The 21,281-nt window shown below is 46.5% G+C and overlaps 1 protein-coding gene across 1 annotated transcript in view; it reads right to left on the bottom strand.

The window, feature by feature from the left end:
- Positions 1 to 21,281, bottom strand: part of LOC146810320 (cholesterol transporter ABCA5-like) — a 1,540,893-nt gene that overhangs the window by 814,754 nt on the left and 704,858 nt on the right. Inside the window, exon 16 of the mRNA XM_085617316.1 lies at positions 15,149 to 15,239. Coding sequence (XP_085473442.1) covers positions 15,149 to 15,239 — 91 coding nt within the window. The remainder of the gene's footprint in view (positions 1 to 15,148; positions 15,240 to 21,281) is intronic.

Genomic DNA, 21,281 nt, shown 5'->3' on the forward strand with positions numbered 1-21,281 from the left:
GGAGATAGGGGACATCGCTGCCTGGTGCCCCGGTAGATTGGGAATCTGTACGAGACTACTCCATTCACCAAAACATGTGCTTGTAGCCAGTCTATAAACATTTCAGACATAGGCCGGGAACCTATATTGCAGACCCATCTTTGCCAACACCTCATGGAGAAAGGCCAAATCTAAAGCTTTCTCGAAGTCTAGGAGCATCAATACTGTTGAGAAGTGTAATTCCTATAAGGTTTTGTTTGTATTGTCTTACCCTTCCCCTTTGCTCCATCCCAGGCATTGGTATGTGCAGTGGTGTCGACAGCAAGCCCAATGATGAAGCATGCCACAATTTGTGGGTGAAGGCAGCATCCAAATACAAAGGGCTGTGCCATACATGACCTGTGTTATAAGTTTCTCTGTTCTCCTACCTGGATATTTGATAAATAGGTTGGTGTAGGAATTAAACCTCTTTCCCCTTGGTTGTGTGTGATTTAGGTCTTTATGCTTCATTAATATATGTGCATGATCTTGTCTATTTTGTTATCCTCTATGATTTTAGCATAGTCCAAGAGAAAATAAAGAACTGGTGACAGCAAGGAAATGGAAAGAACTGACGGGTCCCATCACTCTCCGTACATAGAGAAAGAGGTGGAGATTTTTTAGAAGTTATATAATTACTGCAGGTAGAAAAACTGACAGACTCTGTGGGCTTGCTGGTCTCAATCTGAGACTAAAATATTGTAAGCTATCTACCTGTATGGATATCATAGGAGAAGCACAAAGACTAAGGTCATGGCTCCACATTATGTAGAATGTGGATGATATTTAGTAAACATGGTAATTACTGCTACCTTCGTGTGGGGTTTTTAAAATAGGTAACCTAATTAACTTCTCCTGAGTTCACCGCCTCAGAATGAATCCTAACACATGGAATTGGTGTTTATCACAACCAATAGTCAAAAGTTTGCATTTATGTCTTAGCAGTTTATCTTGATAGATTTTCTCTGGCTTTTTGGGGGGAAAATCTTACCCCTCATCCTACTCCTCCTAAAAATAAAAAAATCCTCAGCAGACACAAAGTCACTGGAGAACTATAGGCCCATCTCTCATACCCTGCCAAAGTGTTGGAAAACTCATCAACAAGCCACTGGCTAATCACCTCAGTGCAAACCAACTCCTGGACGCCTCCAATCAGGAGTCAGACCAAACACAGTATCTAGACCGCCCTCCATCATCAATGGCATTCATCTAATCATGGATAAGTGGACTACAACAGCACTTACCCTTTTTGCCCTTACTTCTGCTTTTAGCACTGTCTCTCTAACAATCCTCCTCCAACAACTACACGTCATGGGAATATGTGCAGCCACAATCTGTTGGATTCACTGTTTCTTCACCGCATGCAGGAAATTTTGTTTACCATGTCCCAGTGCTCTCCTATGCCTCCAATCTTATCTGCAGCATCCCTCACAGCACCTCCCTTAGCCGTACGCTCTTCAATATTTACATGGCCCTGCTCGTTCGGATCATCTTCATAAAAGACACCACCCTCTGTGCACAGCATGGGGCCTTCGGAACTAGGATTGACACCTACTCTGTCAAATTCAGCAAGAAACCTAGGACTCAGGAACGACAAACAAACCTCGAACATGGACACCACTGCCTGCTTCTACGGGCTCATACTCCTGAAAAAGGTTTCTAGAATGCTGCCATTAAATACCTAAAGATCCGTCACCCGAGCACTGATCATCAGCAGACTGGAATATAGAAACACACTCTATGTTGGAAACACTTTGCAAATCACCAAGAAACTCCAGTTCATTCAGAACACAGCAGCCAGACTCACTCTCAAACTCCCCTATGCACACACACATCTAATCACTTCAAAGACATTCACTGGTTCCGCAAATGCACCCTCTTCAAACTCCACACACAGCATCGGATTGGCAGGACGGGCGATAGGGCATTGCCAGAGGGGCCTGGGGAAAAGGTGAGCTGGTTTTCTCAGCCATAGATAAAATCACTATGTCCTGGGCCGCTGGAGTTTGATCTTAAAGGTAAGATCGGAGGTCGCTATAACTAACTACAGATAATGGCTGTCTCATTGCCTTGTGCAGTAGGACAATGAGCAAAACTGAACAGGCACAGCATGTAGTGGGTCTCCTCTGGACCCGAGTCTTTCACCCTGACAGTGAGGGCACTGGGAGTGGATGGGCTCTTTTTGAACATCACAGCTAGCATTAATGTTCCCGGGGTGGAGTGAAAGGGGTCTGTGCAGGGAGAAAGATTAAGTGTGAAGGCCATCTAAAAGGCTCTACTTTTGTTTCCAGCAGCAGTCTTCTGCCACCTTGTTCTCTGGAAGGAGACTCCCGTTCACCACTGAATGAAAATAAAAAAATAATGCAAGAAACCAAAATGAGCAAAAAGAAAAATGCTTTTGACAACACAAAATATATATATATATATATATATAAATATATCAAGACCAGACTCCCTTGTAAAAAGAAGTTCGAGCACACACGGGTCACCAAGAAAAATGTTCATTTAATTTGGCATACGGCATGACACGTTTCGTCATGAAACTGACTTCCTTAGATGCCGCCAAACTAGTCAGTACTCTCCAAACCCACATTTAAAGCACCCTGCCCCGCTACAATTGGTTGGGACATGATGACAGATTAGCGAGGGGAGTGTCCCGAACTCGGAGCTCCGAGTCCGTGTGGAGCAGAAACATCAGCGTCAGTGCTTCCCCAGTGGGCGGTCTCTGCTCCTTCTCCACGCCCCGCCTAGATCTCCTTGCGGGTGGCGAACAGCTCTCCGGGACCCTCAATCCCACCGCTTGCATCCCACATTTGGCTCAAGGATCCCACTTCAGTAAGTAGATTCCCTTTGTAAAACAACAGTGCTGGTTTGCGGGATATAGTGGTGGTTCGGCGTTTCCAAAAAGTTTTTAGATTCCCAAAAGTTTTGCCACTGGTCCGCCGAACAGCTTCTGGGGTGGGCGCTCAATGGTGCTCGTGGCCGCACCAAAATACCAAGACCAGACTCCCTTGTAAAAAGAAGTTCGAGCACACACGGGTCACCAAGAAAAATGTTCATTTAATTTGGCATACGGCATGACGCGTTTCGTCATGAAACTGACTTCCTCAGATGCCACCAAACTAGTCAGTACTCTCCAAACCCACATTTAAAGCACCCTGCCCCGCTACAATTGGTTGGGACATGATGACAGATTAGCGAGGGGAGTGTCCCGAACTCGGAGCTCCGAGTCCGTGTGGAGCAGAAACATCAGCGTCAGTGCTTCCCCAGTGGCCGGTCTCTGCTCCTTCTCCACGCCCCGCCTAGATCTCCTTGCGGGTGGCGAACAGCTCTCCGGGACCCTCACCCCACCGCTTGCATCCCACATTTGGCTCAAGGATCCCACTTCAGTAAGTAGATTCCCTTTGTAAAACAACAGTGCTGGTTTGCGGGATACAGTGGTGGTTCGGCGTTTCCAAAACGTTTTTAGATTCCCAAAAGTTTTGCTACTGGTCCGCCGAACAGCTTCTGGGGTGGGCGCTCAATGGTGCTCGTGGCCGCACCAAAATACCAAGACCAGACTCCCTTGTAAAAATATATATATATATGTAAATAACATTACTGTGAAAAATGTTAATTCGGGGCCAAAATGTCAAAGGGACAGGAGAATTGACATGGCAGGGCAGTAACAAAATGAAATGAGCGAGGACAGCAAAGTGGAGAGAGGCAAAAGGAAAAGTGAGAAACAGAGTGGAGAAGAACGACAAAAATATGGGAAGAGGAAATAAAGTAAGGAAGAAAGGAAAGGTAGAGGAGAGGGGATATGTGTGCTATATATGCAGACAAATGGGGGAGTGAGGGGGAAGAGATTATGTAGAAGCAGTGATGAAAGGCAGTGGAGAAATGGGCAGAAATTGTTAAAGATAGAATTCAATCTGGAAAGTGAAAGTGGAGAAGAGGGGGGCATGAAAGGGGCAGAGGATGTGGAGTAATGGCCAGAGATGCCGACTTTGGAACTTGAGAACCAGGTTTGAGTCTTGGCGTGAGCAAAACATCCTGTGATTCTGGGAATATCACTAAACATACCAGTGCCTAAAAAAATGAATGTGTCCATGTAAAGCACTTCAATGCCTTTGAGTAGAGTATGTGCTTTATAAAACTACAAAAAAAGTGAATAGCGAAGGAAATGACGGAGAGGAGAGGAAAGCAGAGGAGGGTGTCAAACATTTCCTGGTCTATGGCAGAAAAGGAAGGTTGGTTACTGCTCATTTGCAGTATGGAGTAGTTTCTTACCTGTAACTCCAGTTCTGTAGTAGGGGTATATTTGTGATAGTCATAATCATGTGAATAGTTCCACCTATGTGCGTGGACCCCGGAGCACTACAATAGATATTGTCTCTTAAGTTGTCTTCTTCTGCAGTCCCGCATAGACACTTAAGAGATAAGAAAAGACAATAATGGAGCCTGAAAACACTAGGCTACTCTGGCCATTACTTCATCCTGAATAGAAAAGGATAGCCAGGTAACAGTTAAATGTAACTATTTTACTAAGTTTCACACATAGAGAAACTCCCCTTCACAAAAATCCCTTTTTCATGATAGAGATTAATGGTTGGGGCAGACAAGCCCCATAGGCTGCCATTATATGTCTGTAAATGGATACAGTGCCTTTAAGAATCCTTCCAGAGACCCTCGGTATCCCATGATGCACAGCCAAAGGCCAGTTACTTTCAGTCCTTTTTGAAGGCGTATAAAGTAAGGCCTGTTGCATTCAAGGTATCACTGTTTCATCCACCGGGGAGGAGGGCGGGTTGCTTATGACTATAACAGATACCCCTACTACAGAACTGGAGTTACAGGTAAGAAACTACTCCTTCTGTAGTAGGGGATCTCTGTGTTTAGTCATAATCATGTGAATAGAATGGCAAGCCCATCCCCAAAATACAACCCCAGCGGTGGAAGAAACAACACACCCACTATTGTGCAAATAAATTGCTCAGCGAAGCCTGCCCAACCTGAGCATCCGCCCTAGCATCAGTGTCTAGGCTGTAGTGCTCAGTAAATGTATGGACTGACTTCCAAATGGAGCCTTACAGAATTCCGAAATAGGTACGTCACGAAGTAAAGCCGCAGCAGCTGCTTTACCTCTGCTAAAGTGAGCTTTAGGCTTACTAATCAAAGGCTTGTTAGCATTCTGATAACACAGCTGAAAGCAGGAAAACAATCCACCCAGAAATAGATTGTTCGGAGATAGCTATACCTGTTGCGTCCTCATAACTACCGTAGAGGAACAAAATGCCGTATAAGGTTCTTTACAACATAAACTTGAAGAACGCTGGCCCTATGGGCAGATGTTATGGCCACAAGGAAAGCCATCTTCTAGGGCAGATGCTGAAGAAAAACCCTATGGAAGGGTTCAAATGGTTCCTTCATCAGTCGTGATAGGACTACACGCAACTCCCAGAGAGGCGAAGAACGCCGAATGGAAGGAAATACTTACGTCCATCCCTCAAGAAAATCTACAATGACTGGGATTTTTAAAAGAAAACAAATTTGTGAAGGACATTCCCTATAAGCAGTCAAAGCTGCCAGATGAACATCGATGGAATGGTATCGAAGACCAGAGTGAGCCAAGAGCAGGAAGTAAGGAAGGAAGGAGGACATCTTCCGTACAGGAAGTAAGAACCAAGTCCATAAAAACACACTAGAAGGAAAATCTCGACTATTATGCGCATAGGATGGAAGTTTGATATATATATATATACCTCCAGAAGTCCTGACGAAGATTCAAACATCCGCACTATACTAATTCAGGAGCCATGCCGCTAAATGCAACGACAAGAGGCTGGAGTGCACCATCTGCCTGCCGAACTTCTTTAGGTCCGGTCAGCACGAAAGACAGAGAAAGTGGCAGAACAGACCGGTGGAATGGGTCTGTGAACCACCACTGACGGGGCAGCTCCGGAGCAACGAGGCTCATCTAGGCCCGCCAGAGAGAGAGAGCTTGAACAGCACCGTCAGAATCAGGAAAATTGGCAGTAAAGCATACAGGAAAAGAAAACGCCTGACCAACCGTCCCATAGAGCCGTCCCCAGAGTCCCTGGGTGGCAGAACTTGAAGGCAAGTCGCGGCCTCTGCTGTTTACTGCGATAGAGAACCGACCGACTTCCGTAGTATCCCATCTTTCGAATATGTCTTGCCCCATTCAGTCGGGCAAGACCCATGTGTGGTGCACATGAATGAGTCTGCAGAGAGCGTCTGCCTGAGCATTCTGAACCTGAGAAGGTGAGTTGCCATGCTGGTCAGGTTCCTGGCTAACAGCCAAAACAAGATTGTCTGGGATGCCAGAGACAACACTCGAGATCTGGATGCCCCAGCTTTTTGGGGCAGAACATTGTAGTTGTATGGACCATCTGGAAAAGCATGAAGCAGGTGTGAAATGACGGCTGGAAGGCTTCCAGCAACACATCGACTGCTCGAAGATCCAGGAAGACGATGTAGTACCCGGACTCTTTCGGGAACCATGTACCCTGTGTCTGAAGATGGCCAGAATGCGCACCCTAGCCATGTAGAAAAGCAACCATCACTATGGTATGCGTGGGCATCTATGTGCTGGAAGGAAATCCCCCGGAGGAGATTTTGAGGCGAACACCACCAGCGGATGAGCCGTAGAGCTTCCCGTGACAGCTGAATCCTGTCTTCTCAAACCCCCAGCATCTGGTCCACTGATCCTCCAGACATTCCTGCAGGCGTCCCCTATGGAGGCGTGCATCTGGAGAGAGGAATATGCATAAAACCATAAAGCTCAGGAGAGACGAGACCGTCCCCACCGTGGGGGAGGGCATGATCCTGAGAGCTTGAGCCTTCCGAAGGATCGATGAGCATCTCTCCTCCGAAGGACACACATTTGCAGTGTGTGTGTCGAATAGTGGCATCAAGGTGTTGTAGACAGGGTACAGGAGCCGAGACAGACTTTGTGAGGTTGCTGTGGAGTCCCAAACGAAGTAAGAGATTGGAAGTCCGATTAAAATGCAGGTGTGCTTCCTGAAAGTAGCTGCCTTGATCAACCAGTCGTCCAGATACGGGTAGACGAACACTCTAATCCTTCTCAGATGCGCAGCCACTACGGTCTTGTGTTTGAAAAATGTCCGAGGTGTTGACTTCAGCCGAAAGGCAGCACGAAGTACTGATAATGGTTGTTGTCCACTGTGAAACGCAGGAACATGCGACATTGTCCCCACTAGGGGTACGTGAAAATCTGCGTCCTGCAGATCTATTGCGTATAGCCAGTCTCCCTGATGAAGTCGAGGGTAAATCTGATGCAGAGACAACAACCAGTTTTTGACTTTCGAACCCCTGTGTCGGCTTGTCGCAAGTCGAGAATGGGTCCAAACTCGTTCATGTCTGTCTTGCACACGAGAAGGAACAGTGAATACAGTCCTGTTTCATCCTGCCCCATAGGAACTGGTTCCAACGCCCTTTCCTGTAAGAGGGTGTTGGCCTCCCTCTACAACTCGCGTATGTAATGTAATCGAGTTGGAGGGATTGATGGAGGAGAACCTGTAAAACGTATCGAGTATCCACTGTGCACAATATTCAGCACCCAATGTCCTGAATTATTTTCTGCCACTCAGCCAAATGTTCTCAGACACAGTCCCCTTCCACCGGAGTGGATAACGGACGAGGGGAAGGAAACCCTTCAGGGCTTGGAACCAGCAGGGGCCTTGGTCCCTTGTCCAGGCTGCTGGTTGGATCCTCCTCTGTTCGGAATAGAGGCCAGAGACCGCTGAAAAATCCGGGAGGAATAACGCCGCTGGAAAGGGCGGAAGGTCTTAAGCTGCTCTAGGTTTCTCCAAACCTACAGCCTTCAAAGTCTCCACTTCAGTCCTCATGCGGGCTACCTCGTCATCCGCATGGGAGCCAAAGAGTTGCACCAGAGAACGGGAGATTGGAAATACACTGCTGTGCCGCAGGCGTCAGAGGTGTCAGACGAATCCAAGCATGCCGCCGCAGAGTAATACTATGGCAATACCCGGGGGCCGCCAGGAGCGAATTATCCGCTGCCGTGCCGACGATTCGATTCTAGACCAACAGGCCCTCACTTACCATCTCCTGTAAGTCTTTCCTCCTGTCTCGGGGCAGGAGATCCACAAAATTGTTGAAGGAACTCCCACTTGCAAGTCTTCCTAACCGCCGAATCTCTCTTACTGCTCTCCTTATCCAGTGGCACCGGGGAAGTCAGAGCCGTAACATGCTGTTCTTGTGCCGCCACCCCTATGAAAAAGTCAGGAGTGAGGTCCACCCGGAGGAAGGCATCCGACTCCAGGGGGCAATAGTACTCCCATAACCTGGAAGGTGTCCAAATCCGGCATCAACAGAAACAGTGGGCGAAATTTTTTGTCTCTTCCGTAGAGTTTCAAACATCACTGATGTCGACTGTACAGGGAGCTTTGAAGCCAGACCTCCTCGTAGGTGGAAACACTGCCAACCAGTGAAAAACCCTCTATGGGGGAAATTCGTGAGAGTAGGAGAGAACCTCCCCGTACTTGCGGAAGATGTATCCCAGGCATGCCGGAACCGAGACCTTCCGTAACAGTGACGACTGGATCTTATGGAAGACAGTGGAGCCCATGCGACCGATATCTCAACGAGACCTTGTTCTTGGTCATCGAGGTTTCACGGGGGTCGTAGGCTGCGGAGCCATGGGCCCCTGAGGCTGAGGAGGTGGGTGGGAGAGGAGCCGGCGAGAATTCTGAGGTATCCCCGATGGTACCACCAGTGGAGTCGGAGCAGGAGGCGACCTAGATGATGAGTAGGTACGCGAATACTCCGAACTAGGCGAAAAAACCAACGTCCCTCGCTTACAAGCTGGCCACATAAAGTAGCCCCAGACTCCCCATCAGAAGTTCTCCTCGACGTCGAGAGTCGACGTTGCCTGGAACGCGAAGTCCCCGCCGACGATGATAGGCTCCCCACGGAGCGAGGCCCGGAAACAGGACCTAGACATCAAGCATCGGTAAAGGAAATTCCACTTGTGGATTCTCTTTTGGTTTAAATGCTGCCTTCAGGCACATGATGACGTTCTGTTACTATCTGCAGCAAAGCAATAAAGGGGACACATAAGAATATAACATTGAGTATAGTACAAAGAAATTCAAGGGCAGAGGGATGTTTAAGGGGCTGTCAGGAGAGAGCAAAACAGGAAAAAAAGGAAAGATTTGCAAGACAGAGAAATGAAATAAAACTTTGAGAAAAGATACAAAATGACTGGAGGAATAAGGGCCTGAGAGATATACAAATAACTGAAGAAACAGCCCACGGGGAGTCAGGAGTGGGAGAGAGAGGGGGATTTGTAGACAGAGAGAAAGATAGGAAAAGAGAGGGTAACTATGAGAGACTGAGTGAAGCACATAGGTAGCATGCGAGACACCAAGGAGAGGAAAAGAGGTATAGTATGAGAGAAAAAGGAAGAACATGAGAGAGGGGCAAAAAGTGATAGGGACAATGAGAGAGATGCACATAGCAAGTAAGAAAGGAGTAACGAGACAGAGAGAAAGAAAGACATTTGGAGAGAATTCTTGCCACTTTTCCATATTCAATTCAAGTCTCTACCTACAATACAAAAGACATCAATTACGAAGTTGTACGTAATCCCCAAGAACATCGCTTATGGAGAGGCTCTTGAGTGACAACCAAAAGAGGAAGCTCCCTGGTTCCTTGAGGGTGAACAGAAGCCTCCAGACACAAAGGATGCAGATGGTTCTCTGGCTCATGGCCTGATATCTTACAAGATGATCAGGGACGAAGGGACCAATAGGTGACAAACAAATTCTGGCACCTAAAGTAGGGAAATGTATAGGCCTGAAGATAAGGTGAGGTGACCTGTGGACGAGCTGCAGTGGAATAATGGTGTGTTTAGTGGAGCATCTATGGACAATGCTATTGACCCCATGAGTTTAGAAAGCGTAATTTATCACAGATTACTCCCAAAATTGCTCCCGATACTAAGCAATGTTTCATGAAAGGTCATTATCCACAAAAGTGGGTCAATTTTTCTTTCAGTGCCCGGGCCTAATTGTGTTCCCAATCTGACCCTGTCCACACACACACACCTACTGAGCAATACACAAGCAAGACCTGCATACCTGAACAGCCGCAACAACTTCCACACCCCAACACAACACCAACCCTCTGCCAACATCCTACTTGCCCACATCCCCCTACTTCTGAAGAGCCAGAGTCAGGGCCACGCCCTTTTTTACCCAGCTTATAAAGCCTGGAATTACCTCCAAGTACACATTAGAGTTGCCAAACCCATCTTAGAATTTCATGAAAAACTGAAAACCTGACTATTCTAACAGAACCCAGTCAGGGCAGCTTTCCCATCTTAGGCACCAAGAAATCCTCTAGGTAATGCGTGTCTTACAAAGCATTGTGACGTAACATAACAAATTTGCCAGGAAAACATTGCAGGGTGGGGTAGTTTGTGCCCAATTCTGAATTTCGATCCGTGTGCAAACATCCATTTCTGAATAAATCAGACTTTAAAACACAACTTTGAAACAGGGTTTAAGTAAAGTCTGTACGTTTATAGAAGGTAGGGATGTCAATAGAGCTCTGCCTTGCTATATATTGCTATTGTCATGTAGTCACAGTGCTGAACGGTTTCAGTATGTTGGTATTGTATTGTAGTTGTATTTATACAGTGATGCACACTCCTAATGAAGCACCAAAGTGCATTTGCAGGCAGGGTAGCACGCTACTCTGTGAAGTAGCACGTATGAAACAACGCAAGTCTGTTGTGCGGCCTACATGGGAAGTTTTTTTTATGCCATACGTCACAAACAGAGTTATGCTTTGATAAGTTTCATCGCTATGGCACAGCATCAACTTGAAGCAAAACTAAGCGAGGGATAGGTTGCTAAATCATTAGATTCTAATTGAAGAACAGAAGTGTGTGAGTGAAGTCTGGCCTATGTATGAAGTACTTTGCTTTGTGGATATGGAAACAAACTGTGCAATGAACAAGCTTCTAGGTGTGTTTACTCATGGGTGTAGGAGAGAACTGTGAGGATAGGAGCGCTGCACAAACCATACCTGCCATCTATGGAGCGATCAGTCTATATACTGCTGGAACCACATATAATGTGGGGCCAAGAAAGCACACAGAGATGAAGAGAGCTACCCTTGAGAGGTGCCAACACACTGATTCAGGCAGTTATGTGGTAAAAGACAGCATCCAATCAACTCAAAAACAGCCTCTGAGAAAGGAAAAAAAGATATGAACTTCACAGTACAACAGGGCCTGTGGCACCCATAATACTCTTTGCTTATGAAAACAATTACCTGGGATCAGGAAAGCGGACAGGCTTTTGAGGGGTGGGCCAATTATTAAAATTCTTGGCTAATACCTTTTTAGAGAATGTACAAGTGTTTAAGTTCTTTTTAAGCAGTGTCTGATGTTATGAATGGGTTAAAAGTATTAAGAATATTAAAATAAAAGAGCATTTCGGCTATGGCTGCCCTTTGGGTCTCTCATCGTATATAAAAGTGCTATACAAATGACAACACAATATAATCGCACTGCCTATGTCTAATAGAGGTCATCATTACTTTCTGATGGAATCTATCTTTCCTTCCTTTTGTTTAAGTTATTTTCTGTCTTTTATTAAAGTGTGGTTAAGTACCCCTGCTTCGTATTTGTAGATGCACTGGGGTATGATAACTGGGTCTGTACAGGCAAATTAAGTACCCAACCATAGCCCGATAACATGTTGCACATTACTGGCGGATGGCAAAGTACACAACAGTAATAACCAGTAAGGTAAAAACCCAATAGTAATGTGTATTTATTAGTTAACCCCAAACGAATGGGGAATTGCTGTGTAGACCTATATTTACCACTTGGTACGCCACATGGTATTCCCTTTTCTTTGGGAATTAATGCACAAATTTACCAACTGCTCTAAGCAGGTGGTAAAAGTGTTCAGGGGGCTGCTGTTCAGTGTGGGTGGAAAGAAGGGCGAATGCAGGAGTGGAGAATTTTGGCTGGCAGGAGTAAAATCTAATGCTCCCCCTGTGCCGTGCCTGAGGTTTGGGCAGTGGTAGGGGTAAATTGAAGGGGTAAATGTAAATTGATACTTGTATAGCGCACTACTCACCCGCAAGGGTCTCAAGGCGCTTGTACGAATACCGCTGTGGAACCCATCCTGGCTTTCCCTGTGAGGTGTCCACTCCTGGGCACCCCCAAGGTGGAGGCCAGGCATCCTTAGCGTTGTGGGGGCCGTTGTGGAGATTAAACAAGCTATTGCCCAGAGTTGCAGAGTGGGACTCCATGATTGGAATAGGCACCGAGGCGAGAATTATCAGGTCCGTGGAATTTTTGAGCCCAAGACCCGCCGAGGCGGGGAATTGAACCCTGGTCCCGGGCTAGACATCTGCATCAGGGTCTGCCGCTCTAATCATTGAGCCACACTTCTCCACAGGTCGAGGCTACAATGGATCATTTTCCCACAGCGATTTAAGCTGCAGTATTTTCTGGTTAGTACGATCTGGTTTGTTTTCCCACATCGAGTAAATGCAGGTGTAGCAACACCAGACCTCTTATAATTGTGCAGAATGGAAGTCCACACAGAAATTCCACTCCATGCAAGTCCCAATCTGGGCCCATGTGTTTTACAGCCAACTTACAAGTGGGCTGATTAACAGAGAAAGTACGACACCAGAAAGCACTTGAACGAATGACAAAACAAAGGCGCCTCAATCTGTAAATTACTTTTTACACTAAAAGTTCCCATACTTTTTCTAACAACAAAAACGTTCCTGAATGGATAATGCTGACCGTCAGGTGCCTCTAGCTGAAAGAAAAGAGAGAGGCTCTCCTGCTCAGTGAATTTAAGGGAGAGGCAGACAGGGAAAGAAGAAACACATCCTTGCCAGATTGCCTCCTACCGGAAAGAAATGTAAATGTGTACAGTTATTTAATCAATCTAAAAGCTGCTTGGGAGTCAGCATATGGCTTTAATTTATAAGAGTAATTAGAGGCTTAATGGTGACAAAGACGTATTCTTTTTGAGATGTAAAGTAAGGGTGTTAGAAGCTGAGTCCAGGAGTGCGCCCATCTAATGGTAACTTATGGAAAAGGGTTTGCACTAGGTATATTCTGATTGTACATGTCTAGCAATATATATTTTTAGCACACTTATTATATTTTAAACACTAAGACCCCGATTTACAGTTTGACGATCGGTACTCTGTCCGTCAGGGAGGCACAAGACATTACATCCTTCACATTCATGGACTACCGTCTGTCAAAATTAGAGCTGACCACAGGCCATCTCTACACACTGAAAGGAACCGCTGCCGCAGCAGTTCCTATGGGAATCCATCACTTTTTCAAAAGTTTGTGTTTTTCATAAACAAACTCCCAAAGCGGGAGTTTGTTTCTGAAAAACAATAAAAACTAATGACCCCCTCAAACTGTAAGAGCTTTCTTGCAAGGAGTGGGGGGCATTATTTTTTTTCTATCCCACACCACCAAGTTTTTCTTGGTTGTAATGAAAAGAAAAAAAGACATTGCCCCATCCACCCTAAACTGGGCGGATGGTGTTATATCTTTCCTCCGTTTAGCCCTACTCCATTGGGCCACAGGAATAAGAATTTCATCTAAAGAGCCACCGGCGGCAGCGTCAATTGAAACATTTTAAATTTAAGGTCCGTCAACCTACCTTATACTGTGTGTCATCAGTCTGAAATGTATATTCACAGTGCATTCAGTAACAGACTGGGGCCTAGTAGCACTATAAATACATGTCCCTATTCCCCAGTGTACCAACCAAGATTCAGTTCTGTTGCTCTCTGGTTACACACACAGACATCTGCAGTGATTGCATTGACCAACTGTGCTTTCATACCATAGGTGAATGCATTCCCACCAATTACTTTAACTTGCATTTTTTTCTTTTAAAATGTGTAAGTTATATTTTAAATATATTAGCTTAAAGGTGAAAGGCCAACAAAATAATTGACAAATATTTTGTTCTTTATAGCCATGTCTCGTTCTCGCCCCCAAACTCCCTGCCCTATTTGCACTTAGGATCACAGTTTCAATATTCTTTTATGCACTGCAGCCTATACATGGCCTGCCATATACTCTGTAAGAGACTGTCACTGAGGTCACTTCTCCGGCGCACATCAACCACAGAACTGGATCTGTGCTGGAAGCAACTAAGGTACTCGATTGGAAGAGAACACGGTGGGGTGGTCTGAAGCCCTTTCAGCCATATGGGTGTTGCATCCTGGATACACTGCCCATTGTTTAGCAAGACTGGGCAGAACACTGAGTGGCTCGATTTGCTAAGGTAATCCAATTCTTCGTCCTGCTTTCTGACACTCCTGTAATAAAGCAAGGCGGCGATGCACTTTGTTGTAGAAGGAACTACGGCTCAGAGCAGCAGATGGCTATTAATCCCGAAGCCACTATCACTCTGCAGCAATTTCCACAGCAAAGTCATTCTAGGAATGAATTCTGCTGTCCTGTGCAGAGAGGCAAAGACCCAAACCACTTTGCAAAGAATAATTTGTTGTTTTGATGTAACTTCTACAACAAGCATTGGCAAAGCCGATAGGACTAGTTTTAATGTGACAACACAAGCAAACGCAATCTGATAAAAAAAAGTAATAAGGAAGCAATGCTGTTAAAAATAGCTTCCCGTGTACAATGCAAGTATCAGAACGAGAATTGAATGTGACAGGTGTGATGGGTAACTGTTTTTTTTAGCTATAAAATAGTCCCTCATGCATATCAATGCATACAATTCACAGTTGGTAGAATCATACGCCAAAAACCCAATAATATCACAGTAAGAGGGACATAGTCCTCTGAGGTGTCTACATATGTAGTTGCTGTTATTTTATGCCAACGACTGGGGAGGTTCAACCAAATAGAAACAGTAATCACAGAAGGCTAACAAAAAGCTCACTTCATGTTTGATGTAAGCAATACATCTTGCAGCTGCACTAATATATATATATATATGTGTGTGTGTGTGTGTGTGAGATCAGGGTGACATGGACATTTGTCATTTAAGCAAAATACGTTACTATAAAAATGAGTTTGTTCAGTCAATGGAGAAAGATTTTTTTTAAATACCTCAGGCGGTATCCAACACCCCACTTAGTCTTGAGAAAAAGTGAGGATCCAATGCATTTAAGCATGCCTTGTGAAATCACAGCTTTCCGATCTGTAAACAAATAAATCAACATTTTATGCAGAAATCATTTGAACAATTTAATTGAAAATCACTTTCTTTGTTTTAGCCTGTAATAAACACATTGAGAGCTATACTGCTGGCGTAAGATGACATTTTCGTTCTTCCTAATTTTGCATAATTTACATTCTAAGAGATACTCCACTACATAGAGGGGAAATGTATTCTGTGTTTTGAAAATTCAGTATAATGTTATTTCGATATAGAGCAATATACATTTTTAGAACAGCAATGCAAAAACATACCTATTAGTATAAAAAAAAGGTGTAGGCTGAGTCCCAAAAATAAGTTGATAATTTGTGTTACATTTATGAAACACTTGAGGTAAATGCATACAAAGAATTGTTCTACCTCCTAAAAGGGATTTTATAAACTTCATCAATGTAAAATGTCATTAAACACTAATGAGGGGGATCACTGGAGGAAAAAGCGTTAGGAAAACACTAATTAAAACAAGCATTTGCAATGCAATCGGTTTCGCCTTTGAAAGACTTTCAGCTATTGTCCAGTTCCACACACACACTTACGCACTTACACACCTTCTCTTCTGGACTTTCATGTAACACCATACATTGTAGGCAGCCGTGCGCTCTACAAATGTCCTTGAATTCGAATGAAATACCACTCTCGTCTTATAGGAGCGTGCATCGCAAGAGCCCTGCTGCCAGCATGGTGTATGCATTTTCAGCTCTCTCTTGTTACAACCAGAATACCGGACCGTACAAGAGAAATTGAGTTTTTTCTGCAGGAAACATCGGCACATTAGTTGAGAGCCCGTTGTGCGCTGCTGGTGTTTTACTTCAGTGTCCCTGAGGCCGGTAGGAAGTAAACGGGGTTGTGTAGATAAAAGCAATTAAAAGGTAAAGGGATTCTCCGATGAAGCTCTGACCAGCATCTGACATTCACACCGAATTCCACAGGAGCTTCGAAGGCACGCGCCTCGCTGGCACCTCGGGACCTTAGCGCTGGTAGACTGACAACACACGTGCGTAGATAATTACACATCGTCGATTGCTTTAAACCTAGTGCAGTCTTTGATTACTTAAACCGTGATTAATAAATGCACAGTGTTTAAAATGGTGCAAAATAATTTGACTCAAATATAATCACCACTAAAGTGAGGAATTATGTAGCATAGCAAGAGGTCAGTGAGCAAGCATGCCAAATGTCCCCTGGTCCGCAGGTAAGTAAGACAGTCTTAATTCTGGTCGAGTGCCTTTGCACTTGCTGCACTAATTACACTATGACCAAGCTTACACACTTTGCTCTAAAAAGAGGCAGCAAATTAAGCACTGTATTTATTTCTGAATTGGCAGTCAACAGACTGAGAGAACCCAGATTCTAGGCGTCGAACACCCACTTGTATTACGACAAACGTAGATCAAAGAATAAATAGCCGAGCTCGGCCTCTATAGAAATCAGCACATCCTGTACAATAGTGCACAATTCACAGGGCCACTCATTTTCCATTGGTACATAACAGTATTTAATTTATATTGAATGATCTGAAGACACGCCAATCTATTCACTCTGCTGCTCTTTTGAATCTTTTATTATCTACACCGAGTCTACTTGACATCATCAACTAAACTCCTTATCTTTGTGGCATGCTAGGTACATCGGCGATTGCACGTATGTATGCGTGTGAATGTGAGGGTGAGAGATTCTGTGCGCCTATGAATGTGGGTGTGTGTATACATGAAAGTGTGCACGTCCACGTCTGTCTGCGTGTGTGTTTGTGTATGAGGGTGGGAGATATTCTGTGTGCCTGTGAGAGTGGGCGTGTGTATATGTTAAAGTGTGCACGCCTGTGTCTGTGTGTATGCATGAATGTGTTTGTGTATGTGAGGGTGGGAGAGATTCTGTGTGCTTATGAGTATCGTCTTGTGCATACATGTAAGTGTGCGCGTCCCTGTCTGTGTATAATTGTGTGCATCCGTGTGTTGAAGTGTAGGCATCCCAGTAAGTTCGCGCAGGTCAGTCTGTTTTCGGTTGTGTGTGGATAGATGGGTAGCTGTGTTTCTGTTAATTGAATGAGAAACATACATTCGAGTAGGAACGATCAGAGAAATACAAAGGCGTACACTGATGGCACGTTGGATGATTGGACGTGATAACGCTGCAATCCGAGTTTGTGGGGTTAGGCTGTGCTCAGTGTGGGTGGCAGAGCTGAGTGTGGTGTTGCCATAACCCCAGCACTGTGCCCACTCCAGAGTACATGCCACATTCCCACCTCTGTATTCCTTAGAATGAACAAGTCAACATGCGTTTGTGTTTGTAGTGGTCATTTGTTAGCCGCAGTTTTATTAGGAATACATGCATATACTTTGTCATCATTTGCATGACCCTGGCCATAAATTATTATTGGTGAACTGTCATATTTGCATCATAAATCATATGCCTTGTTTGTCATACATCGTATCTGCCATAAATTATATGTACATCACCAATTAGCAAATTGGACTGACAGTTCGTTGGTAGCTCATTTGCAGGCTTGTCTTGTTTCTTGTCCCTTTCTGGGTTGTCTCTTTGTTCGGGTGGATTTGCGCTCTCTTTGCTCGGGGGTTAGGTTCTGTTCCGGAGTTAGGCCACAACTCGCTACCTTGTTAGACTCTTTTGTGCTCTGCCATCTGGCTGGGGCTGGGCTGCATGCGCCGTCTCCGTTTGCTACCCCCTTTTGGTAGGCCAACTCACCCAGCCGTGAGGCATCCCAAAGTGAGTGGTCCTACCCACTGCCCTTAGGCCAACTCACCCAGCCGTGAGGCATCCCAAAGTGAGCAGTCCAATTTCTACACACCACCCTTCGGTGTGCCTCCGTACCAACCATTGTACCCGTAACTCTTCACCACGCCGTCAGGGAGGCTTACGTCTTCCTGCGGCTCCCCCTCGCTCATCTTGTCTTTTTATCTGCAACCTGCTAGAGCTATGGTGCCCCACAGGTTGTCCCAGAATACTCGCATGCCTTCCTCTGACAGGTGCACGCCATCCTACCCATAGAGTTCTGGGCGGCCCATGTGGATGAGCCCGTGCCTGATACTTTCAAAACCATTGGTTCTGCAGGATTTGCTCACGCCGCGGTTCAGCTTTTTTCTCAAATTCTCAACTGCTTTTTGTGATTTAGCCCCGCACCACTCCCTTCTGCTGATCAGCTCTGACCAGATGATGGCGGTAATCCTGAAAGACCTGGCTGCTTCCGAGAGGTCTCTCTGTATGTCGTGAAGGAGTGCTTTCCTCTCCTGTTTGGCCAGATCGTTACCCCCAAATGGATAATCAAAATGTCAGGATGCCATGCTGCGTCCGCCTGCAGGTACGAGAGGGTCGCCGGCAGCTGGTCCCATCTCATTCCTGGTTGGCCCAGCCACCGGATGCATGTGTCCACCGGTCTTCCTTCCCGTCTGTGGCCCCCTCGCCGCCACCAGGACTGCATTCTGGTTACGAAGGAATGGCCCACCACCCACACCAGGCGCGGTCTCCTTCCTGCTGAGGCAATGATCACAATTGTCAATCCGCCACTTGCCAATTGGAGAGGCACCCCTGCCCTCCCGCAGCCGTCAAGGTGGTTCTACAGTAACTGCGGTCTCACGTAGGCCTGGTATGCCTGTGACTGCCATCTACCTACTGCCTGTATCTCAGTCTCGGTCATCCCGTGTTGTACTGCTGTTGTTGCTGCCTCGATTCTTAATGAGTGTGACCCAAAACTCACTAGTGGTAGTCCCGCTTTGCTGAGGGCCAGGCGCATGACTGCTGTGAACTGGAATTTGCTCAAATGGGTGCCGTCCCTGTGTTTGAACAGTGGTCCTTCGCCAGCTGGTCGCACTGCCATAACTGCCAGCAGGCAGCACACCCTGCAGAAGGTCTGGTCTTAGATGCATTGCAGCCGCACTACCACCCCTTTGCCGGCCTGGTCTGCCTTTTACCGCCTCAGTAGAGTCTCTAGCTCAGTTGTTCTGGGCATCACATCGCTTGCCTGTAAGCAGTACTCGGCTGACCCAGTCCTTAAGGGCGCCACTAACTCGCTGAGGCGGAATGCCCCAAAGAATGCGGTGGAGAATTCAGCCTTAAAAAGGAGGAGTTCAAAGGTATCCTTTGTTATGTCACCCAGTTTTCCCAGCAGTACGCCCAGCTTTGTGAAGTCTATTGGACGCCTGGTGTCTTTCTTTGCGCCTTCTGCGTGCTTCCAACCCTTCATTGCTGCCTCGATGTAATGAGAAGCCACGGGGTCCTGCCCTGTCTTGAATTTTGTGTAATGCGCCACGGCGGACAGGTGGGCTTGCGCCCACGACCTGGAGTTCTTGCAGTCACATGTCCACTGCACGAACATCTCGACTGCCCTGCTTGTGGCGCCCACATCCCCCAGTGTCTGGATACCCCCTATCTGCATCGCTGGTCCAGGGTATTTCTTATAGCACCTAGCTGCTTCGGGGGCGAAGGCTTGGGTCACCAAATCCGACAGATCTAGCCCGCCAGGTCCCACAATCGTGCCGGGAATGGGATCATGGGTTATCTCTGCCCCTGGTGCCAGTTCCCTGAATCTTTCCATCTGTGCTCTTGACAGGGCATCTGCTATCTTGTTTTCCACCCCTGGTACATGTCGTGCTCTCAGGTCTATTTTTCCGTCCAACTGTAATTTAACCAGTCGGCGCATTAGTCTCAGTGTGTCAGGGCACCTGGCTGATCCTCTATTAATCGCTTGTACCACCCCATAGTTGTCTAACCACAGTGTCAGCTTCATGTTACACAATGGCTGTTGCCACATTGTTAGGGCTACTACAATGGGAAATAGCTCGAGAATTGTAATATTGGTGGTGATGCCTTGCCTGCGCCAATTGCAGGGCCATTGCCCCGCGCACCATTTGCTGTCCAGGATTGCCCCAAAGCCTGTGCTGCCTGATGCGTCCGTAAACAGTGCTAACTGTCTGCTTGTGACCCAGCCTTCTCTCCATTGGAGTACACCGTTGAACTCTGCCAGGAATGTCTCCCACATTAAAAGGTCCCGCTTGACTCCCGCCCCCAGCCTAACGTGGTGGTGCGTGAGGGAAAGTCCTGCTGTTAGTTGCTTTAACCGCCTGGCGAACACCTTGCCCGCAGAGATTACCTTGGAAGCGAAAATGAGTTTGCACATTAGTCTCTGGAGCCCTCCGAGCGTTGCTTTCTCGCGGCAACAGAGACCCCTAATGTCCTCCCTGAACTCCTTCACCTTTTCGTAGGGGAGCCAGGACGTCCCTGCCACTGAGTCTAGCTCCATCGCCAAAAATGTGATTTGGACCCACTGTTTTTTCAGCCGCTAGTGGGATCCCTAGTTCTAACGCTAGCGCTTGTAATGCCGCCAGGGTGCTTCCGCACTCGACCGATGCGGAAGGGCCTGTGAATAGCAAATCATCCAGGTAATGGAGTTTCCCACCCAGGGGGTGCCTGACGTGTAGGGCCCATTCCAGGAATGTGCTGAAGCTTTCAAAGTAAGCGCAGGATACTGAGCACCCCATGGGCATAGCTTTATTAAAGTACCGCTCCCCATCCCACTGAAACCCCAGGAGGTGGAAACTTGTAGGGTGGACCGGGAGTAAGCGGAAGGTGGATTCTATGTCAGCCTTCGCCATGAGGGCCCCATGGCCCGCAGCTCTAATCAGGTCGATGGCGTCGTCCACTGTAGCGTAGCCCACAAAACAGGCTTCTGCGCTGATCCCATCGTTTACTGATGTCCCTTGAGGGAAGGAGAGGTGGTAAATGAGGTGGAAATGGCCTGGTTCTTTTTTGGGGACAACCCCTAATGGCGAGATCACCAGCCCCTTTTGCATGTGAGGCGGTAGGGGGCCCTCTATTCTGCCCAAGGCTCTCTCTTTCTCCAATTTCTTAGTGACTACCCCTAGGAGTTGGAGCGCTGATTTGAGATTGTTTGCACCGCCTGGGGGGAGGTGGCCCACAAAAGGGATAACAAAACCTTCCCCAAAGCCTCACTAGTATTGCCTCATCTGTCTTGTTGTGGCACTTATTGGCTAGCTTGCGCAGTTGGCGAGT

The sequence above is a fragment of the Triturus cristatus genome, chromosome 7 (assembly GCF_964204655.1).
Source record: "Triturus cristatus chromosome 7, aTriCri1.1, whole genome shotgun sequence".
Lineage (NCBI taxonomy): Eukaryota > Metazoa > Chordata > Amphibia > Caudata > Salamandridae > Triturus > Triturus cristatus.